The sequence below is a fragment of the Ambystoma mexicanum genome, chromosome 10 (genome assembly GCF_040938575.1).
Source record: "Ambystoma mexicanum isolate Mex_15411 chromosome 10, UKY_AmexF1_1, whole genome shotgun sequence".
NCBI classification, from domain to species: domain Eukaryota; kingdom Metazoa; phylum Chordata; class Amphibia; order Caudata; family Ambystomatidae; genus Ambystoma; species Ambystoma mexicanum.
Window position 1 is genome coordinate 729,577,118 of NC_090932.1, and position 17,458 is coordinate 729,594,575.

At 45.3% G+C, this 17,458-nt stretch overlaps 1 protein-coding gene across 4 annotated transcripts in view; it reads right to left on the reverse strand.

The window, feature by feature from the left end:
* Positions 1–208: 208 nt before the first annotated feature.
* Positions 209–17,458, reverse strand: part of LOC138491689 (glutathione hydrolase-like YwrD proenzyme) — an 846,074-nt gene continuing 828,824 nt past the window's right edge. For all 4 annotated transcript variants that reach the window (XM_069618367.1, XM_069618368.1, XM_069618365.1 and 1 more), the window contains 2 exons: positions 10,754–10,838; positions 209–547 (listed from right to left, as the gene is read on the reverse strand). In XM_069618367.1, the coding sequence (XP_069474468.1) occupies positions 303–547; positions 10,754–10,838 (330 nt within the window). In that variant the 3' untranslated portion in view covers positions 209–302. The remainder of the gene's footprint in view (positions 548–10,753; positions 10,839–17,458) is intronic.

Here is a 17,458-nt window from a genome sequence, read left to right on the forward strand (position 1 = left end):
GTTATTTGCACATCCTTTTGAGTACCCACATCACGTTTTGGATTCTTTTCCTCAGCCGGGTTTGAGCGCTGAACACCCAGAGAACATTGACCTTGCTGACAGTAGAGCTATTTGTAGTCGTTTATTCTTACCCCTATCTGCCTTAATTATTCCCTCTGATTCCATATACCTTACCTATATAGTAATTATGTTTTACAATAATCACATATTGATGCCCAGAATATGTTTTTGATTTGCTCTTGTGTCCAATCTTGGTAGTCTCAATGATAAGTGAATATGCATGCTCTAAAGGAATTCAAGGGTTAATAGCCCATTGCACAACCATCACCACGGGGATCTGAACCAGCCCACCGTACAATGCCATTGTAATCGGATAAGGATGTGTTTCTTGAGCTCCACCAATCTCCCATAGTGATGATCTGACCACGTCCAAATAGTTTCCTCTCTTGACCAGTCACTGGCCACTGAACTGTGTGGCCTCTAGCTCTTAGCTCCTCTGTGACATCTTCTGCAATTCCATCTTCAAGAAATAACTTCCATACTCCATCTGAGAAAAAGGCATAAGTATGTGTGTTAGTCACAACTAAAACAAAAGACTCAGTATGAACTAATGAAGAAAATGATTAACACAAATACGTCAAAATATTAATGTGCGAGTTTATTGCTACAAAATTACATATATTTTCACTCCAACACTCCCAAAGTCACAGCCTGAACCATGCTTGTGGGATACATTAATAATGGAGGTAACCCTGCAGAGATGGTGGATTGACGTAATGAAGCAAGTTAAGAGAGGTGGACTTATTTGTTTCTACTACTTAATATAACACAATAAAAGTTGTGGACAGAGAATGTAGAGTTTACACAATTCCTCTGTAGTTTATGGAAAAAGGTGACATGCACTGATACTGTGTTAAGTAGGTGGCGGTCCTAACTTTTAAGCAAATACATGATCCGTACAGTTGAAGCTAAATTAACAAGGTTGAGAATCTTGTGTGGATTGATATTTGTGTCAAGAATGTTCTTATACCGCTTCCTAGTCCAACACTTAATTTATATTTTTAACATTGTTTTCAGGCTGAGGTATAAGTTAGAGACTGGTGAAGAGGGAGTCAGGATCCTGGGACCCCCCCATCCCATCTAGTTCATGACAAGACCGAAGGCCAGAAATCATTGCAATCACCCATTCTACTTTGGGTGATTTCTGAGTGCATGAATGATCGATAAATGCACTGAGAGGTATCCCCTCAGTCAGCCATACAGACCAGGTGCGGTACAAATCTATCCATGCGTGATGGACAGCCTGGACTAAGCCCCCAGAAGCCACGTTGCTGACGTCATTAGAGACACCACGACATAGCACCGTTAGACATGAAGTACACGTTGAAGCTGCACCGTGCAACACAAACACACACTTGAATACATGAAGAGCACAAGCGTACAGCTCTACAGTTAGGGGACAGACACATACATACTGTCATTAGCCGAATGCAGTAATGCAGAAACCAAAAGAGGCAAGAGATCTTGAGAAAAAGCTTGCAGATGCTTAAACGCGAATAACTCTATGGAGCTGCGGGAGCACCTTTCGGACCTGATAGAGCCACGTGTAACTAACCTATGGAGAATATAGTATAACGTGGACAGTGTAGAAACTGCATTGTAGGGTTTAGGAACATTACAGCAGGCCTCAAATCATTGAGCAAGAGACAAGCTGAGCTGATTCAGGCTGCACAGGGAGCCAGACGTGTGGGACAGAGCCCACCACCAAGGACAACAGATATGGAGAAATTCCAATCCTCAGACGATAAGGGGACCAGCTGCAGAGAAAGGGAATAAATCCTCATAATTCAGAGCTGCAGAGCTCAATCTTACGGTCTCTAAACATGTGATGCAGCTGAAGCAGACAATGGACAGTGATCACTGGTGAGAAAGGGGAGCCGATCCCAGGCAGTCAGACACGGACTGCAAAAAGTATGCAACAAGTGTGGCGACGAGCGGGACATGGTCTCAAAGGCAAAGGTGGTGTACACAAGTTACAATACAGATGCATAATCATTCACATCACCTTGAAAAGGAGCACAGTGAGGTGAGAACCATTTTGGGTCCCAGGCCTGGGAACGTCAGCTCTAGCCAATCACAGTTTAGTACCCAAGGGGTGGGTAGCAACGGGAAACAGACAATGGTAAACCCATCATTCTGCAACAATGTAGTAAGTTAGATTTTGGGGAAGAGACAGGCCAGCCACATGACATGTAAGAGCCAGTAAAATAGCATGTATGTGTATCCATATAGGTTATTATGCTCCTAACAGCCAATCCCACGCCGCAATAGGTTTTTGGAGAGAGGTCCAAGTGATGACGGAGCAGTGACATGTTTTCTAGACAAAACTGGCCTGTGTGCCATTTACTGTGTGGCATGCTGGAGTTTTCCTGAGTTCTTGTATCGATCTCTGTTAGTTTTGGCTGGAATAAGCCGCAGTTTGAAATTGCCATTGACTGAGTCCTCTGTGTATACTGGGGGAGGGAGTTGGGCCCTCCAAGTCCGCGAAGTCCCAGCATTGCTTTGGCATACCTGGGAGTTACCCCCAACAAGTTGGTAGCAGAGTCGATGTTTCACTGCATCAGCCCGGCACAAGGTCGTCTCCTCTGCCATGGAACCTGAGAGGCTGCAGGACCCTCGCACATTTCGAAAAGATGGGAAACATGTACCCATGAAAAGGCAGTCAGGAGCCAGTTTCGAAATCATCCTGCCCCAAGTCAGCAAGGAGTCCAGGCAGACGAGGTCAGGGAAGTGAGCACCTTCTAAAGGATACGGCAGCCAAGCAGCGCAAGCAGACCACGGAGTGTAAGTATTGACCCACTCGAACGGCAACTGTGGGTATCGAGTATCGTTGAGTATTGTCAAAGCATTGTATAATGTTGTCAAAGTTATTAGGGACAGGAGCTGAGGTAGAAGTCCTTTTTTTCTATGTTTCGGGTACATTCAAGATTAAACGTACAGTTCTGGTGAATAACCTAGACTATTGACTCAAGGGCACAGATGACAGAAGATATATAAATAGTGGTGTTCCTGTCGGTTGGGCGTTTTAGCTCGGGTCACAGATGACGGTATCCCTGTAAGGGGTTTAGCGAAGGAAGCTGGCCTACATTGTGGAAAGTGAGTGGACTGGTTAAGTCTCCTGGAGTGAGACTTTTGCACACTAGTTGACGTGTATACACTGCCTGGAGGTGAGAATACAGCTGTGGGTTTTTTGTGTGTTTGGGGAGTAACGGGCTATAACAGTGGGTGCGCTGTATTTGATTTGCCAGCATTACCTTGGTTAGTAACTGGTGACGTCACCCATAGGTTTGCACATAGGACACAGAGAGCATGGGACAGTGAGGTGCTAGTTTTTCAAAATTGGGATTGGCAGACGAGGTGAAGCAGTGGGGGTGCGCTGAAGGTGAATGCACAAGATTGTGGGCGTGCCTGAGGAGGCATTGACGGCGAGTTTATGAAGGGGCGCTGAGTGGAGCATGCCTGGTAAGTTGTGCAGCCAGAGAGGCTCGAAGTAACCTGAAAAGTATTGTTATTACATTGTATCTTGCTCCCTAAACAGCGGACTGCCGAAACCCCCAACTTGAGGTCAGGTAAAGGAAAGAAAATTTAGAAGGGGAGGTGCGGGGGTGACACACCCCTACAGCACCTGTGTAAGACATGTCCACCTTACCGGGAAAAGATGTGTAAATATAGGATAGAATGGTCCAAAAGTACAGAGAGAAAGTTAACTAAACCATGGCCACCTTGCGGAAGTTTCTCTTAAGACGTGCAGCAATCACTACTGACACACAAACAGGTTGCCAATAAGGGCAAGAAGTTAGCAAAACGCTTGGCATTTATCCGATCTGTGGTGCATGTTCCACGAGGGTGAGGACGATGCAGTGAGGCGGCAGTGGATGCTGATCCAGTATGAGGTGAAGGAGGCAGGGGATCACGCCTCCGCTACTCCCCATGTCACTCTGAGTGTAGTATCTGATGACACGGATGATGAGCAAGGAATGTACCCAATACGGGAATTGAGAGCAGCAGACGGGTAATCAAATACGACATATAAATCACCACCATATACAAAGGAGGAAGGGCCGAAAGGTGCAGGGCAGCCAGCTACTGAATAATGGATAGGTGAAAGGACAGATTTGAGGGGGACAGACGAACAGAACCAGATAGCATGAGCACACAGGGAGCACACGGGGCAGGAGCACAGCGGAAAGAGACGGAGTTGTCTGGGCGGAGGAAGCAGGTACGACTTGAGGGATATTGACCTATCACGGACTTGACATCTAGAAGACCGAGTTTCGTAGACGACTTTTGCAGTAATATGACAGGGGAACATGGCGCCTGTAGGGTGTGTCTCCCCGGAGTACGTGTGACTATGCGTTTTTTGCTGGATGCAGATGTACTGTGTGCTGAATGGCCTCACACAGTCCTTGAGGTTGATCTCCCGTCATTGATTTTCATTTATCAAAAAAAGAAAAGGCATAGGCGAGCACACTCTCCCCTTGCAGATGGTCAAATTCATCATAGGAGGAAAGAGCCAAAGAGTGGTGTATGAAGGGCCAGCAGAAGTGGGTGCATGAGAGAAAAGAGCTGACAGGAGAGAATATCGGAGAAAAAGAGAATAAGGAAAGTGTGGAGTGAAGAGGAGGTGGAAACAGAGGCATAATTCCAAATGAAGAGAGAGGGTATAACAAATGTGACCAACCTGGGAGAGACAGAGTCAAAAAGGGCAAATGGAGGAAGTGAGAAGTTGGAATGGTCACGAGGAGAGGGGAGGGAGTTAGGAGGGGAGATGAAGCAAGCAAGATCACTGCAGGGTATCAAGCAGTCTCTTGGATCACTCAACTAGTGTTCATAAATCTTTGTTAAGTTACATATGTGCATCGTACCTGTAAACATCCACACTACAAATTGGTCCAGGCAAGCTTATTCCTGCTTGCCAATGTGTAGTGCAGAAAAGGAGGATGTTTATCATTTTCTCCTTTTTTGTCTGATACTGATGCCTCTTAGAAAAAGATGGCTTCTTCCTATTTTAAAAGCAAACAATATGGATACTTTAATTGCTGCCCTTGAGTTCTGTAAACACCTATTTGTGTCTCAAGAGTTTATGCGGTTGCATGCTATTTCACCAGAGCCCGGAACTGCCGGAGGATGTAGTGTAGATGAAATAATCTTATGATTTGGTTTGGATCTGCTGTCTTTCTACTGCGTTATTCGTGGTTAACTGGTTTATGTTTTATGATAATGCTGTACTGCCTACATTTTGATTTTAGAATTTAACAAGTATATCTTAAATATAGTGATTTGCCTTTAATCATTTGTTTTGATATGTGTTAGATGAATTTGTAAGATTTTTATGTTTTTAGTGGATTTTTATAAAACTGCTTTTATTGTTTCTTGATAACCGAAAAACAGCATCAATCAATCAATCAATCAATCAATCAATCACGAAGAAGAGACAGTGCAGCTAAAAGAGTGCAGAAAGACGGGATGTAAAGAGGTCCTGGTAAGGGACCTCTGTTTAACCTTTGCTCGCCAGGGCTTTGGCAGAGGTGCGTACCAGTATTCTGAGGTGCTCACTATGGGAGGATCAACAGCTCCGTAGACCCAAAAGATTTGGAGAAGCATGACCCAAGTGTGGCAAGATCTAGCATGGAGGTTGGGGAGGACCACTTAAGGAAAGCTCAGCAGCCTGACTTCATTGTCAGCGGCAGAAACCGGTCTATGGTGGCGGAAAATGAAAAGACCCAAACTAAACATGAAAGTGCAGGAGACACTTAAAACCTTGTTGAGTGTGACTGGTTTAACAACCAGGAAATGGGACATTAGGGAAGTGAGGTATGGACTGATGTACTATGATCCCCAACCAAGTTAGAGCTGCTTATTTGCAGTTTCTTTCAATACTTCTCCACACTTTTATCCAGTGCAGCCCAAAACCTGGGATCGGTTTTTCTCTAAAATAAATCTGAATGTACCCTAATTTCTGAGTCCTGATTTGCTTGTTAATCACTCATCTCTGCCTGTGGCCCCTTTTCATCAGCATGTGGGTGAGGAGCGGGAGCGACACTCAGAGAAAGACATGGTAACTATGTTTAAAGATGTGCTGATGAGACACTAAGAGGAGCAGGTACATCAATAGTCACCAAGTATCACTTATTTCTGACTCATGTTTGAGGAAAACTGCTCTTACACCAGAGCCAGTCTGAAGGGATTATTGCACACTCCTTCCTCTGCAACTAGCCCAAAACACCTCACTACAGCAGCCTATGGTAGCACAGACAGTGGAAGGCGAACTGCTCGACACGTGCCAGTGGGGAAAGGATGATGGCCCACCACAGTTTTGACCGAGTACGTGGGAATCATGACCAGCTGGACTACAATAATACGATTGCCTCTTAAAAGCCTAATCTGCCCCGCTGGTTGTCAAAAAGAGCCACGAAGCTTTTGGTTCTGTTGGCAGAAGACACATCTAGGAGTCCCACATTGAGCAAGTATATTTATTCAAATGAACTCGCATGCAGGCTATTGAAAGAAGCCTCAGTCCCAACCCCAACAAGAAGACACTGGACAGAGGATGTTGATGAGGTTCCAAGTTTGTCTCAGGCACCGACAATAGGAAGTGGGGTGATGGGTAGTGGTAATGATAACAGTGGACCACAAGTGAGCAAAAAAATCCTATTGGGAGGGCTACCTCCTTGTATAATTACATGAATAGAACCCCCAGCTCTCACACGAGAGTTTCCCTCTTTATTTCAATTTTTAGGCTTTTCCCACAGAGCGGAACCACTCCCACCAATTTGTCATGTTAAACCACATACCACAGCCACTGCTACAATGGTTCCGTCTTTCGCACACAGCCGAGCCCTTCCCTCAATGGTTCAGGTTCTTCTACAGAGTGAAGCCCCTCGCCGCCATTCTTCAGGCTCTCCCACAGAGCCAAGCCACTCCTTCCAATAGATCAGGTTCTCCTAAATAGCTGAGACGTGCCTCAATGTAACAGATGTGCAATAAATCTGAGACATTCCTTCAACTACTCCTAGTCACCCACAGAGAGAAATTCCCTCGCTTTTTCTAGCTCTCTCGCAGAGAGCCATTCCCTCAATGTTTCTAGCTCACCCTCAGAGTATAGCATATTCCTTAATTTTGTATACTTGCCCACAAAGGGCAATCATTTATTACCTCTTTTGGTAATGAATGCGCCCATGTCAAGCCGCCCATGAGAGGGAGTGATAGGAATGGAGCATGTTCTCCAGCACTCCATTCACTCGGTATCCAGTGATGTTAATGAATTTCAAATAACAAATAACTTTTTTTAACGAACCTACAATACCGAAAAACAATTAATTTTTTATTAAAAATATATATGGGGTGGGGCAAGGGATTAAATTGGGTGGGGAGGGGGGTTAAAAAATGTTAGGTTCGTCAAAAATGTTTTCGTTATTTCAGTTTTCGTTAAGATAACATTCAACCCAGTCACCCCCATCCTCGCGAATGACCATCTGAAGACAATACAGGCAGTGTATGCAGAGAGGCGGCGTCAAATGATCTGGGCTGTTTCTTAAATGGAAGGACAGACAACCACCACAGACTACTGGGGGCGTGGCAACAAAGCACTGCACGCGACTGTCAGTGGTGGGGTATGAGCAGGCTCAGACGTTTGGAGCACTGACCGCTGTTTCTGACAGCCTGCCTGACAACTGTGTTGGATGTCCAGTGCCTTGAAAAGGACACTGGATGCCTCATCAGCATGAACATGGAGGATGCCCGTGGGTGTCGGTTCGTAGGAAGCTGGTGCCGAGTAAACATAGGACACTGACTCCACTGCCACCTGCTGCTTCTCCTCCCTGAAACCACCAGCTGCCGAAGAGCCACCCCCTAAACATCTTCTGTGCACGAACCTTTTCAGAAATCAAAATTGGTCCAATGTTCATGCACCTGCTGTGGGCACCAAAAGCCGTACACTGTTGGCTAAAAGTTGTACCGGATGGTAACGCCATGGTTGTAGCCCTAGTTTAAGGCCTGGGCTTGGCTAGGTCCTTTAACTCAGGCTTTTAGGCCAGTGCCATTCACTATAAATCAGCAGGTGTTATCACTAAAATTATAATACAGAGTGGTGTGAGAGCAAGACAACAGAAAAACCATGGGGGCTTTCCATACCTGCGTCTTTCTCCCCTGCCTAGTTCACTTTTTGTGCTTTAAGAATCACAATTTGAGCTGTGCCCAAGCCCAAATCATACATCCAAGCAGCACTAGATGAATCGGGGAGAAAAGCCAAGATGCAATGGACCAATGAGGAGCACTACATGCTGTGGTGATCATCTAGGTGATATTTAAATCCAGGTAGGTGGCCATGCAACAGGTATTCTAAAGCTCAGCTGAGACCCGCTAAAAATGAAACGTTTGATGATGAAAATAAATGAAGTGTAGAATCACACAAGTGGTCGTGTGACAGTGAACTGGCATTTTTTTTTAAGTGCTTTTGGCAGGAGTGAATGTGTTAGGCGGTCTGGATAGAAAACCATTGTCAATGTGGTTTGCCAGGCGTAAATAGCAGGCGGCATGTAGGCTTTTTTGCAAAACGTAGTGCAAAAAAAGATGTAAACGCGATTTCTCAACGTCTTGCAAATGTGTAATACTGCATTGGGGGCATCGAAGGACCTATAAGTGCTAACACAGGTGGGCCCATCCAAGCAATTACCACTTTTTAGGAAATGATCTCGACCATGCTCTGATCAAGTGTCCAAGTCAGGAGTGCGTGGAGACAAGGATTTGGAAAGCAAGCTTTAAAATCAGTGACCACCCACTATCCACAAACGTAGTTGTGCTGGTTTCCTCTGCTGATTAATGGGTTTGGCGTTGTTTGATTGAGAAAATAGTGCTTGCAATAAAATGTACGAAAAAAAACTGACCGCATGAGCGTTTAAGTGGGCAATTAGATCGAAAACTGTGAAACACGCATTTGCGTGCTAGAAAGCACATGAAAACGTTGAAGGAGTTGAAGTGATGGCGCAGAAAGTGTGAAGATAAAAAAAAATATATAGTTATTCATTGCAGTCTTTCTAGTTTATGGGATTAAAACACTATTGGAACAAAAAGAAGCTTGGTAAGTGATGCAAAATAAGTAAAATGAAATTAATTAAAAATAATGTAATTGAAATATGTAACCTGACTGTGGCAATAAGACCCGAGGAGGAGGGCCAATACTGCCCCAGGTTATGCCCCTGGTGGTGTAGTTATAGACCCAAACGTATTGAGGGCCTTAACGAAGCCCAGGTGGCATTACCGCGGGCGGTATTGGCCCGCCGACTCGGGTCTTATAGCCATTAGTACCCCGGCGTGTTAGACCGGTGTACTAATGGCATTCTGTTTCGCCATGTTTCCAAACAGAAAAAAAAGGTGAAAAAAATGGCTGCAGGGAAAGGGAAAACGTAGTCCATTTTCCATTTCTATAGCGGCCATCGGGAGCGGACGCGCTGGGAACAGAAGTATTTCCAGCACGTTCGCTCCTAAGAAAAGAAGAAAAAAGAAGGTAAGTGGGGTTGGGAGGGTGGGGAGGGGATCGTTTGCGGGGGAGGAGGGTGGAGGAAAATAAAAACGTACTTTAGTCCCTGGCGGGGGACGAAGGCAGCCTCCAGCCATGGGGAGGCTCAGAGCGGGGATTGCCCCGTTTCGAGCCTCCTCATTGGCTAAGGGGCTGCCACCCCCCTCGCCTGGAACAGAGTACCCGGCACGCACGGGATGCACCAACGTACCCGGGAATACCGTGTGGTATGGCTCGGAAAAGAGCCAATCCACACGTAGTATTCCCGGTGTACAGCGCGCGCCGGGTACTAATGAAGAATATCTTATTTAATTTATTTAGGCAAAACGGCACGCAGAACATGAGAAAACTAGCTGAAAATTAGCTGAAAAGTATGCAAATATAACCATGCCTGATTACCTATCTAGCATGTCCTTCACAGTGAACTTCATTACAATGTAATTAAACGAACACTGAATGAAGACAATACAGTTTCAAAAACGAATTATTAGTGAAGAAATGTTTTTGGAATTTTTTTAAATGTTAAATTTGAGTGTTAAAATAAACTGTATTTTGTTATTTGTAATTGGAGGGAAAAGGGTCAATTTGGACCACACAAAAAAGGTCAATTTGGTCATTAGGTCAAAGGTTTTAGATCAAATAGGCTAATAATAATTAATGTAGTGTGAATGGCCGCATTCCTAGGCAAATTGGGTCAGTAACGGCCCACTAAACCAATTCTGTTAGGCACCAGTGGAGTGACGGCCTCTGGGAGGGCTTAGGTCCGTTATCAACCCCGGCCTGCCCACATACAGGTGCTAGTAGTGTACATTTTTATTTAAACATTTTTTTAGAAGTGTTGATGAAATGAAAAGTGGGTCTCCGTGCAGAACCCCTCTTCCATTTCAGTAGTTGCTGGGGATGTGTCAATGGAGCACACAGCATCGCTGGAATGAGAAGGAAGTCTGTGGTACAGTTGGGGAAAGTTGAAAGGGAACGGATGTGGGGCGGAGGGTGGTTGAGCGCAGTCGGCAAAGACATAGGCATGGTGGCAAGGAGAGAATGCACTAGGGTAGGCACCAGCTGTCCCTGGTGAATGTGGAGCCATAATGGTTATTGAAGCCAGCGTTCATTGGCTCCGGATTGACTGCCACCGTGCTCCGGTGTCCTAATGTACCCCATTAGAATGAGACATACCTTTCTTGCTGTACTCCACATAACAACGTGCTGCATCAACTGCTCGCTGTGGATTCATCCCAAACTCTAGCATGTTAAGAAGCACCTACACAAGAGAATAAAATGCATGATCTGAATAGCAATATACTGGAAAAACAAAGCAAAGTACGTACACAAATTCTCTGTCAAACGTTAAATCCCACCATTGCTATTTTGGGCCCTCACCAGTACAATTCCTGGCCACCCAAGAGTGGAGATTGGCTTTTTTTGGACATTAAAATGCTTCCTGGGTGTGCATGCCATTGAAGAAATTAGACAATTGTATTGGCAGCCTTATGCAAATGTGGCACTTTAAGCTGCTTGACAAAACATGCGTTTCTGTGCCCAATCTTACCTGGCTTTAGTATTGCACACGAGACAATGGCCAGATTGATTTGACCTTGAAATGTGGCACTTCATTTTGGAATATAGAAATGGTGGAGTTCATGGGTGGAGAGGGTGCACTAAAGAGACATCCTTCTGAGAAGAATGAAACAGGAAACAGCACAGAATAGGGACATTATAAGTGTACATGTCGAGAAATGATATGTAGCTCTACAGACATTATGTTACCGGTGTAGACATCAGAACTAGCTCTATACATGTCTCCCATATAGGTTACACTTTAAACCATTAAAAAAACATTGGGAAGTGGAAAGTGTGAAAAACAATCAACAAGAGCAAAACTGGTGCCCCCAACTGAACAAGTGGAGACTCGAAAACGGGTAAGCAAACCTGGGGATTTGGTTGAAAAATGAACAATCATTGTTGTAGCATTACTAATGAAATGCATTTACCAGCAGAGATGAATCAATTCTGTTGAGTTGCTTCCAATAACACCAGAGAGACTAAGTCCCTTGTAGAGGAGGTCCCAAGTATAGCCCACACTCCAACCGTCCATTTGGAAGTACCAGGAACATTCACACCGACATATCGCTGCAGCACACCACAGAGGAGGACGGAGGCCCAGCCTCTGGAGAGCCCAGGAGCGGCTCCAACTACACACGGATCAGCTGTGCACCGGATTGCCCCGTCACACAGAAATCCTCAAGGGTGAGGTCTTTTCATCAGTACCATATAGGTATGCGTCTTGAGCACACCTACATCCAACTGCAGCAGCCGCAAGCTGTTATTTCCACCCGAAGCCGAAGCGCACCGCATCGAGTGAATCGCCTGACCTTGGCAGATTCTTCCGCCTGACTCCGTAATGGCGGGCGCATAGCAACACCAGAGCGAGGCTCTGGCCGCGTGGCTTCGCTGCTGAGCAACAGAAGCTTCTTTTTACCGCTCCACTTCCTCCTGCAGGTTGAAACGCCGGCCTCACAACTAAGGCCCATACAAAGGCCCCTGTTTGCCCCCTGTTTGCGCGCTGGAGCGCCCTACTCTGCCCGTCCTCATACTCGAAGTATGTTCTCTGTGCCAACGTCTCAACTGAAGTCTAGAGGAGTAGGAGATCCCGCCATCCACTGCAGTAGTAGCAGACTCTAGGATCGATGGCCGCGGGCCCTGCCAGATGCAAGGTAGGCCATATGCCTCCCCTAGTTGTACTCCAAATTTCGGCAGCATGCCTGTTTCTTCTCATTCCTATAGTGCTTGGGCACCCACATGGGCCCTCACTAGCAAACGGCATCTAGCCTGTTTTTTACTGCCACATGTAGTAGAAACAGTAATTGTACCTGTTGTAATTATACAATTGTAATTGTAACAACACCCCAACTTGCCAGCTCGTGCCTTATAGACTCGCTCTCTGACACACTACTACTGGTCTCACACATACCACCCTAGCTCTATAGCTTTAAGCACGACTCAGAACCCTTGAACGCTACCCCACTATATGACTACCTTGATTGTGTTGTGCCCTATGTTCGCTAATAGACCACATTTGATTTGTGTTGTGCCCTATGGTCGCTAATAGACCACATTTGATTTGTGTTGTGCCCTATGGTCGCTAATTAACCGCATTTGATTTGTGTTGTGCCCTATGGTCGCTAATAGACCACATTTGATTTGTGTTGTGCCCTATGGTCGCTAACGGACTACATTGATTGTGTTGTCACTCGCTCACCTTTACTGTGAAGTTTGCACATGCCATCTTTTAGCCTGGGTGTGACCTCTAATTTAGGTTAACCCTTTGTCTAATTGCATCTGTTCACAATTTTAGCCTAAGTGTGATCTCTGATTTTAGGTGAACCCTTTGTCTAACTGCATCTGTTTGCACATGCCACTTTTAGCCTGAGCGTGATTTCTAATTTAGGTGAACCCCTTCCACTGAGAATTCTCCAAGGTCTTAGGCCTCTGAATCTAAAACACTGCCGGCATTATACCAATTGTTGTGCCTTACCTGATATTGCCTTATACTAGTTTGCACCTAACTACTACTGCTGCTGCCACAATCACCACTAGACGTTAGTTGCTGCTCCCTTCTACTACCGCTACAGCCAGAATAGCCCCGCTATACAATATTCGATCCACACTACTGTCGCTGATCCCAGATCCAAATCGTACAATGTACCTTAGTAAGAGCCAATCAGCCACCCTACCATACCTCCTCATACCCTTACTACACCTTGCCATCTTTACTGCTGCCATAACTATGTACCCTGCAGAAAATGCACCTTGTCCAACCTTAGAAAGAAACACCAGACTACGAGCCAGACTACCCCGCCTCTACGAGCCTATCTACCATAACAAGAGACCCACCTTGAAACACACTAAAACCCGCCCGAACCAAACCACACCCTGCTACAACTCCACTCAACCCAAACTCATCCCTATAACAATCCAGGACACACCCAACTCTACCACTATATCCAGAGCCTTGATCAACGCGAGATCGCTAGTGGCCCACGCCACAGAAATAGCAGACAACTTATCCTCAAAGAATCTCGACCTCCTAGCAATCACCGAATCATGGCTGCACGAAGCAGCAGGCCCAGCACTTTCAATAGCTATTCCAGAAAATTACCAAATAATCAGAATGGACAGGCCCAACAATAGAGGAGGTGACCTAGCCATCATAGCTAAAACAAACCTCGAGCTAAAACCACTGCCTCAAGCACCTCTCAAATCCTGCAAGCTCCTAGTAGCCAAACTGCCTATCTCCAACTGTCGCACCTTAACCATTTATCTAATATATAGGCTACCTGGCCCCATTGGCTCATTCGAAGCAGACCTATCCATCCTCCTAGCTAACAATATAAAAGACACCTCCCAAATATTATTGCTAGGCTACCTGAACCTTGGGTTAAATGACCCTGATGACAAACCAGCACAAGCCATAGCCAACATGCTGGATGAACACGGCCTAATCCAAAGACTGCTCACCCCCACCCATAATAAAGGTAGGACCCTGGACTGGATCGCCACCCTGAACTGCGATACCATCATCACCAAAACCACTCCCCAACACTGGACAGACCAACACCTCATTGACTTCACGTTATCTCTCAATAAAGAAGTCAACAAAGAAAGAATCATGGCACCACCACTGCCCACTAGAGCAACAATAAATATAACCCCAGACAACCTCCTACTACTACTACTACTGCCAACCCTCAATGATCTTCCCGACAACCTAAATCCAGAGTGTCTAGTAGAAAATTACAACAATGCCATAAAGAAAGGTCTAGACATCATTGCCTCTCTTAAACTGCAAAAGAGTAAACAACAAGTCCATCTGAACACCTGGTTCACCCCACATCTGAAAGAACTTAGATTGCACAAAAGGAAACTTGAAACCCAATGGCGCAATTCCCCCATTGAAGAGAACAAATCACAACTTGAACTTTTTGCAAACAACTATAAAAAAGAAATTCTACTCACAAAAAAGAATCTCTTCAATGAAAGAATCGAAAAATCTAGCTCCAACACCAGATAACTATTTGCCATACTAAGGGAACTAGAATCCCCCATGCCCCCACCAGACAATATAATCAAGGACAAAGCATGGTGCACCAGCATCCAAAACGCCCTAACTAATAAAATCAAAACTCTCCAAACTAAAATCGCACTAAAAAAAGACTCCCTCACCACCAATGAAGCATCTCCCAGCAACCACGCCAAAACAACCAACCCTCCATCCCAGAATCTCTTCAGGTTCACCAAAATATCTATCCCAGAAACAGAAAGAGTTATAGCCTCACTTAAACCATCTAACTGCAAAGGCGACAACTGCCATCCCCAGGTAATCAAGGATGCTGCCAGGGACCTAGCCCCCTTTATAACCAAGCTGATCAACGCATCCTTCTCTTCCAACACCATACCAAGCAACCTCAAAGAATCTTGGGTCTTGCCTCTCCTCAAGAAGCAAACCCTAGACCCTGCTATTCCCACCAATTACAGGCCCATCACCATGGTGCCGTTCCTGTTAAAGATAATAGACAGAGTAGCATACCTACAAATTCAGCAATATCTTGAAACTCACAAACTATTAGGCACCCGCCAATCGGGCTTCAGACCACAGCACGGTACTGAGACAGCCCTAATCGATCTTAAAACCCAGATCAATGACATCAACGACAAAGGGAAAAACCGCCATGCTACTCCTCCTCGACCTGTCGGCAGCGTTCGATATAGTGGATCACGCAGTCCTGTGCGAACACCTGGCCTCAGCTGCCCACTTCTCGAAAGAGGCCATAGCCTGGATCCAATCATTCTTGGACAATTGAACCATGAGGGTCTTCTCTACCCTAGCCTCAGCAGACCCCATCAAAATAACATGCGGGGTACCCCAGGGTTCCTGCGCCTCTCCCACCCTCTACAACATTTTTACCAAGCCCCTATTTGACAAGTTGGACAGACTGGGTGTCTCATATACTAATTATGCAGATGACACCCAGATCCTCATACCCCTTTCGGGCAACTTCGACTCAGATACGGCCTGGGTAAACAAAATATATCTCATCATTCAGGCATGGGTGGCCACACACGGCTTATGTCTGAATGATGAGAAAACCAAAATCCTGCTCCTCGGATCCAACACTAATCTAAAAAAACTCAGCTCCAATTATAAGGCCTTCAACATTGATGGCAACACCATCCCAGTGGCCAAAACAGTGAAAGCGCTAGGCTTTCACCTTGATGCAACCATGTCACTAAAAAAACAAGTCAACTCACTAGCATCCTCTACAGCCTACACATGCAAGCTAATCAGGGCAAGTAGAGCCTTCCTCACCCAGGCTAGCTGCATCATCATTGCCAATGCCCTAATACTATCCAGACTTGACTATTGTAATGCCATGTACCTAGGAGCCAACAAATACATAACCAACAAACCACAGACACTACAAAATAACGCTCTCAGAACAGCCCTTAACCTACCCTCCAAGGAACACATTTCCAACAAAAGGAGAGAACACAAATGGCTCAAAATCTCTGACCGCATCTCTCTCAAAACGGCATCACTCACTTTCAAATGCTTAAACAACGCAGCCCCCCCCTATCTCACATCCAGAATAAAGAAAAAAACTTCCTCCCGCCCCACCAGATCGATTAACTCCTACTGCCTGCAGGTACCCAATTTCAGACAAAAGAAAACCGGCGGCAGTAGTTCCATGTCTTGGCAGCCCAACATTAGAACGCCCTCCCACTCAACGTTAGGGCAGACCAATCCTACTAACACCTGGCTGCGGTCCAAAGATCCGCAGACCAATCCTACTATCACCTGGCTGCGGTCCAAAGATCCCCATGACTAACCCTGCCATCTCACCTGCCCATGCCTTTGCTCAAACCGGACTGCTATGCACAGCATTAAATATGTAAATATGTAAGTTCAACCGTACTGTCTCTATGCACAGCACTAAATATGTAAATATGTAAGCAATTTATTAACTATATGTATATATGCACATTCCTTGCAATGTAATGCTAAGCCTCTTTTTCATGTGTGCCTTATCCTGCAACTAAGTTTTTATGTAATCCTACCTTCCTGCTCTCTGTTGCGCCCTGTTACCTCTGGGTTTTGCGCGCCATACTAAATAAATAAACAAACAAACAAACAAACATATGCGACGTATGAGGAGCAAATAAACCAGCAGAGAGCCACAGTGGGGCTCTGTCCAGTACCAATCAGAAGAACAGCACCTTTTGAAGTACCAGTACCAAGGAAACCATGGACAGTAAGGTATCCATTGAGCAAGCCATATCAACCAATAAAACAAAATGAATATCATCTAAATACAGTTCCTGAAGAAACCAAGAAGGTCTTAATGGAAGACAAATGGTGACGTCACAAGAACCTGGACTGACTCACATATATAGGAAATGACAACCAGAGAAGAATGTAAAGAGACGAAGCGCCATGAATAAAGGATATCGTGAACCTAAAGTGAAAGGACAATGTCAAACATAAGCTTAAGCCATGAGCATGGTGAAGATATTCAACCAAGTTTACACATGTACATATGCTTGGAACCGCAAGAAAGCTAACAACATCGTGCGACTTGCTATGCTTAGTAGAAAGATAGTGCAGCAAGCGCCACTATACATAACCTACCTCAAAGAAGTACGTTATATAAGTATATTTCCACTTTGCACAAGAAGCAGAATCAACCAAAAGGTTACTAAAAGGCCACATGAGAAGAGTTTCATATTTGGTGAAATCAAGACTACAGCGGCAGAAACGAAACTCAGCAGAGTCAAATCGTGCCTGGAGAACCAAGGTCGTATCTGTCAAGATGGACGAACAGT